The sequence below is a fragment of the Puntigrus tetrazona genome, chromosome 8, assembly GCF_018831695.1.
Source record: "Puntigrus tetrazona isolate hp1 chromosome 8, ASM1883169v1, whole genome shotgun sequence".
Taxonomy (NCBI): domain Eukaryota; kingdom Metazoa; phylum Chordata; class Actinopteri; order Cypriniformes; family Cyprinidae; genus Puntigrus; species Puntigrus tetrazona.
Window position 1 is genome coordinate 21,692,847 of NC_056706.1, and position 6,000 is coordinate 21,698,846.

The window sequence follows — 6,000 nt, forward strand, 5'->3', positions numbered from 1 at the left end:
TATAAATAAATGAACACATGAATGTATTAAGCTGAGCATAGATTAGGCCTGAAATGCAGTCTTTCCTCGAGCTCTCAGCTAACAGATGGGCAGCAGAGAGAGAGAGGCCTAGCAGATGACCGAGTCTCATTCATCAAGCGCTTTCAGTAACCCAGAGTGCCATACCTCCAACACCCACATACTCCAAGACACAGTCAACCAACAGCGGCCCTCCGTGACTAGGTAGAGGAGGGTGTCTGTCAGATAGCGGGTGTAGGTGGACTCCTGAGACTGCTTACTATAGGTGCTGCCTCCCTCTGTATCTGATGGACGTCACATTAGACAGTGTGTGTTTGTGTTTCCAGTAGTCCTGGAGTGGACACAGTTTGACTCACTGAACATTCAGTCATGCTGAGAGTCCCTCATCCTGCTGAGTCATTCGTACACACACACACACACACACACACACACACACAGCCTTATATCAGGGGATGAGGACAAATAGAAATTTGGCCTAAAGAAAGATGCATGCACAAACATCCTGGATGTCCTCGGAATGAGCCAAATTTACACGTGCCGACTTGTTTCCCAGAAGCCACCGCTTTGAGTCTTAACGTTTCACACGGGTGGGAAATCTTTCGAGGCATAAATATATTCACAAACCTCATCTTCAGTAGAGGGTGAAAACCAATGGCGGTTCTAGTATAGAGCCTTGCTGTACTCCATATTGAATTGATTTGATATGATATCTTTTCATATACTGCTACAAAGTGTTAATGGTCAGCTATATAAGCATACTGGTCTAAACCTGTTCAAAATGCATTGTGTCCACACTGGCTGACATATTCTGGAATTTAGGAACTGCCGGACCAGGAATACCCATCCCAGCTGTTGGATTGGTACCATCCTGGAGAGTTTACTTCCGATTCTAATCAGAAACTCTTGAACCAGTTAATCAAGGTTTTCACGATTACTTGAAAGTTAAAGGCAGGGTTGGAGACCCCTGAGAGTTCTGGAAAGAAGAGAAAATATAAGGGTTACTTTGTGTTTTAAAGAAGGCATTTAAAGTTCAATAGTGCTTATGAAAAAAAAAATCAGCTCAAGATCTAATGTAGCGGTTCCATTGATTGTGTAATTGTTCCACAGTGGACATACTTTACCCAAATTTTGCTTTTCACTTTGTCACTTAACGGGTGGCCTTATTGTTCTTTGATTTATTGAATATTCTGAGGTGACGTGATGCTAAATGTGTAGGCAGACTCAGTTTTGGACATCTGTGGCTTATAGTGTACACCCTGTGTTACAATTTGTGTGTATATGCGTTTAATTAGTTAATTAGCCTTGTGTTTAGAATATATTAATGTGTGTGTGACAGAAGCATAAATACTAATTCCCTTTGAAGCTTTTTCTGGTCAAGAATCACTCGCTTGAACCGGAAGGGTCTGTCTGGATGATGTGTTCGACGACGACCACAGTTGATTTTGTTTTTTCTGTGTGTGATTTTTAAAGAGCGATAAATCTAAAATCGCCGAAACCACAATAATAGATTGCTGTGGTATCTCCTTCGAATCATGACACAGCTGTCTCCACAAATAGTCAGACAGCAGCTAAGGAATGATTGGAAATGTATGTTGACTTTGCGGTCAGAATATCCTTCCTTCTGAAAGCAATAAGTACCGATTGTTTAATGGACTTAACTCTGAATCGAAGCCGGTTTGGGCAGTTATTTGAGGATGTCACGTTTTCTTGCTACCAAGTCTTTCTACAGACCACGGTCATTGACTACCAAAAGCTGCGTCAAACCAACCAATCAAATTGAAGCTTGCCGTTTCGAGAAAGTTCCTGTCTGTGCAACATGTATCATACGGCTTTTAAACGGTCCGTGGGTGTGCCGCCTGAAGCCGAGACATAAATACGGTGCCGTACCTGCGTTTTAGCTTGTGTGTGGCGGCATCATTCATTGCTTGTTTTGATTGATCTCTGACAGGTCCAAGGCGGATTTTCCTCTGAACTAGTTTTTCTTCCAGCCCCACGTGCTGCACGGCAAACAGATCCCCTCTCCGCTCTTCATGTGGTGAGACCACCATAAACAGGACAGACCAGTATCCGCTTCCATTCAGCACTGGGCAGGAACTGGCCTCTCATAGATCACAGAGTGCCACTGACGGCCAGCGTGGAGTCTTTGATTAGAGTCTGAAGTCATTTCGAGCAATCCCAGAGGCAGTTTACACAATCTATTCAAAAGAGATGTGCTTCATCACAGTGTTTGGTGCCGCATTTATACATCTGCCCTGAAAAAACCCTAAAAAGTGTCTTTGCAATCCGTGGGTGTCTGAACCCGATGGCTCCTGTGTGAACAATGGAGTTGTTCATCAATCGAAATTCTGCGCGTTTCTCACCAACAAGGAAACAGCGTTCTAGTTCGATTGCCCCATGTGAAAGTCTTAGCTTTTAATGGCTCTGCATTCACACGGGTACCGCTAAGTGATGCGTTGCTATTTTTATTGCTCATCTTTAGGGTCAGTGATTTGAACAAACGTTTATTTTGTAGTCTTTTTATTTAGTTTTGTCTGTTTAAAAGTCAATAAGGTTTCGAATCACCTAGCAACCGTACAGAACACCCTGGCAACCGACAGCGCTTAGCAGTCACATACTGTAGCATGAGTTTTGCACCACTGAGAAATGTTTTTTTTTTTTTTTTTCGCTGGATTTTAAGGCCATAGTAGATGTGGATTTGTTTGCGAGCGCACACATACAGTAAGCAGCTTGAATAAATGTGCTGTGTGTAGGTTTGAGAGCCGAGCAGCTGTATTTCCCAGCGCTTTCAATGGCGGCCCACTCCTCCTGGAGTCTTGTAATGTGATTAAAGGCTATTAATCATCAAAGCGTCTCTCGCGGGACCCCTGACTCACGGGCCGGGGGAAGAGCAGGGGCGGGACGTGTCAAGAAAGCTTTCAGCCGACACTCGCTCGCTCACACAGCGATCGCAGAAGATCAGGGTCACCTGCTACCCACAGACCCACGAGCGGTATCTCTGTGCCGAAGCATTTTCCTGTTTGAGCGGGAGGGAAGAATATCCCTTGTACGGAAAAAGTCGACTTCTTTATTTAGCGTAAAGTGATTTCGTGTACAAATTAAGGCCTTGGATGTGCAGTCATTTTCTATTTTAGTTTAGTCTGGGCTGTGTCCTTCTTACAAGGTGAAGAACGTCACAGTAGGGTATCTTAGGGGTTGACTTTCATAGGGTGTGGTAATATAAATGGGCGTGGCTTGGAATTTTAGGGGCGTGTCCCTTACGGTCACCTTTTAGGTGGCATTGATCATATGCAGCTGGATTTGTGAATGTTAATTGTTTATATGCATTTTATGTGATTAAGAATTAAATTTAGCCAGTTTATGAGAGTAAAGGTCCTCGAGAATACGTTTGAATTTTTTTGCATTCGTTTTCCTTTCCTATTGAAATAGCACTAATTTCAAGCACAGTGTGCTTTTCCCATCATTCCCTGTGACTACATGAAGAAAAGATGCATTAAAAAAATGGAAGTTGTTCAGAAGCTTACTTGAGCGCAATTTAACTTTGTTCTGTTTGGAATGGCTTTCTTAAGGGTAGAAAAAGTGTTACTGACCTTCCTTTCCTTTCGTTTCCTGTCAGGTGGCCTATTTTACAGAGATGCACAAGATCTTCACTGAACTGACGGATCAGATTGATCAGGGCGGTTTGACAGATGAACAGAGAAAGCAAGAGAACGAAGCTAAACTGAACGAGTTGCGTGCGCTGTCCATCGTGGCCGACGACTGAGACGGAAAACATCCACGGCTTACTTTTAATGAAGTCACGTCAAGGTTTAATTTATTTCTCTGTTTTTGTTTGTTAATGTAGAAGTCTTATTTTGAATATCTTTTCGACATATGAAGCCATCAGAAAACACTAATGATGCTGTAAAACCTTTTAACGGTAACTTTTAAACGTGTTCAGATTCTCAGCTGGGATTAATTACCTTCTCTTTTTCCAGTTACGTCCTGTGTTAAGTTTTTGTAGTCGTGTCAGTTCACTTTATTACGATCTTTATAACTGAATTTCTAACAGATAGCTTGCATCTGTATCTTAAAGCGTTTCCATTCACCACAGGCCAAATTAATATTGAAGGTAAAATAAGCTTAGTTTGTTTTTAATACATGAACATTTGATGTTCTCCAGCTTTTAATTTTTTTTTAAATAGTGTAACACTGGAACAGTGCAGTGGATTGTTGAAGATACATTGAACTGCATGCCTTTAAATGATACTCTGCTTCCCTCTACTGACACACGTGAAGCATTTCTCTCCTTTTTTTTGTATCTGACCTGTGTTTGTGCTCATTGTGTTCGTAATGAAGGAAAGACCAGCAGTCTTACAGCCATAATACACAAGGGCCATTATCTAAGCCACACGTTTTCATCTAATTTATTTTTTTGTTGTGAATAGCATCAGTTACTGACAATCACTACGTAGTGTAGTTTTTAAACTGGAAGAGTCTCTAGATCTATTTAAAATGTGCCTTCACAGCGGGTCACGTTGCTCACTGTGGTCCGGTTTGAATGAATTCATTTGGATGAAACATCTACCAAGCAACTTACCGTTTTCACATTCCTGCTTTCAAAAGAAATTAATTTCGACTCGAACATCAAACGTTTTCTCTGGACCACACAGCCTTACGCTTCCCAAACGTGTGTGCAGTTTTCGTCTGTAAAATTGTTTTCCTTGAAACAAATTGTTTGCTGTTTGTCAACCGTTCTTACAGTAAATTGGTTGTGAATATTCAACGTCTGAATTCTTGATTTTCTTTTAAAGTTATCTTATCTTGCCTTTTTGTAAGCAGCAGATCAACATCCTAATACCTTTTCGCCAAAGCACAAAGCTTCCCGAGTGACATCCACGTGAACCAATCAGATCTACGCTTCCAACGGCTGATTGTGTCAGAGCTGGTATAAAAAGAAAACCGTAGTAAGGCATTGTCTTTATTCCTCTTGTCGATAAAACGAAGTAAAATACAGTATCTCTATCGGCTGCAATTAGTCAAACATTTACAGTTGAAAACATGTACAGACTGACGACAAATGAAACAAAGCTTTCATACAGATTGTTCTTTAGAGGTGCAACTTACAAAACTGTAAAATAGCTATGATTCAAATGCTATTCGTTAAAATAAGTTCTCAAATCTTGCAACTTAAATGTTCCTGAACTAGGTATTAGGATTGAGCGTCTGCGGGACCTCACTTCAAACTATTAAAGTGGTCTAAAAATAATCTAAAACGCAATCTAGATCGCTTCATGAAGCGAAGATGTGAAGACTTCGATGCGATTTATCATAAATTATGGAGAACGGTTTCCTGTCAGTAGCGAGCTTTAAGTTAGTGGAAATGTTTCCGAGAAGATGGCTTTGTAAAGGAGTGAGCGTGGGGTCTATGTGGATGATTTACTGTACATCTGTGCGATCTGCTCGCTGAACACTCGCCGGAGATCCACGCGCTTGCTCTTCAGGGTCGGCGTGAGGAGGCCGTTTGACACGCTAAACATCTCAGGGTGCAGATACAAGTCCTTCACCTGAGAAAGAGAGAGAAGGCTCCGTGTTGATGCTCAAGACTTTTGACTAGAGACTTCCTCCGTGAATGCGTTTCCGCACAGCGCACGAACGATGAACGGTTTTCACACGATATGCGATACGTGCTATCATTTAAGCTGTGAATGACCCAGAATGCCCCTCTACCTGCTCAAATGACTTGAGTCCTGCCTCCTTCCCCACAGCCGTCATGTCCTCCAGCACGGCTTTCTTCACATCCTGAAAGAAATGTCATTCAGTTTAAAGAAACGGTTCGCCCAAGAATGAAAATTCGACCTCTAGTGAAATGGAAAACACTAAATCTCACAGGATTTTGACAAAGCTCTTCATACGATCCCACAATCCCTCTTTCTTTGGCCCAGTCGACAAACACCTCCGGGTCTGGAACGACGACTCCTATCAGATGAGACTAGACGAAGAAAC

At 42.0% G+C, this 6,000-nt stretch overlaps 2 protein-coding genes across 2 annotated transcripts in view; one reads left to right on the plus strand and one right to left on the minus strand.

Annotated features, from left to right (window-relative positions):
- The window catches only part of bin3 (bridging integrator 3), a 49,642-nt gene extending 44,862 nt beyond the window's left edge, over positions 1 to 4,780 (plus strand). Inside the window, exon 9 of the mRNA XM_043247176.1 lies at positions 3,632 to 4,780. Within this exon, the coding sequence (XP_043103111.1) occupies positions 3,632 to 3,778 (147 nt within the window). The 3' untranslated portion in view covers positions 3,779 to 4,780. The remainder of the gene's footprint in view (positions 1 to 3,631) is intronic.
- A 181-nt stretch (positions 4,781 to 4,961) lies between these two features.
- acsl2 (acyl-CoA synthetase long chain family member 2) overlaps positions 4,962 to 6,000 on the minus strand; it is a 31,410-nt gene continuing 30,371 nt past the window's right edge. The window contains exons 19-21 of the mRNA XM_043247175.1: positions 5,885 to 5,986; positions 5,725 to 5,796; positions 4,962 to 5,561 (exon numbers count right to left, since the gene is read on the minus strand). Coding sequence (XP_043103110.1) covers positions 5,421 to 5,561; positions 5,725 to 5,796; positions 5,885 to 5,986 — 315 coding nt within the window. The 3' untranslated portion in view covers positions 4,962 to 5,420. The remainder of the gene's footprint in view (positions 5,562 to 5,724; positions 5,797 to 5,884; positions 5,987 to 6,000) is intronic.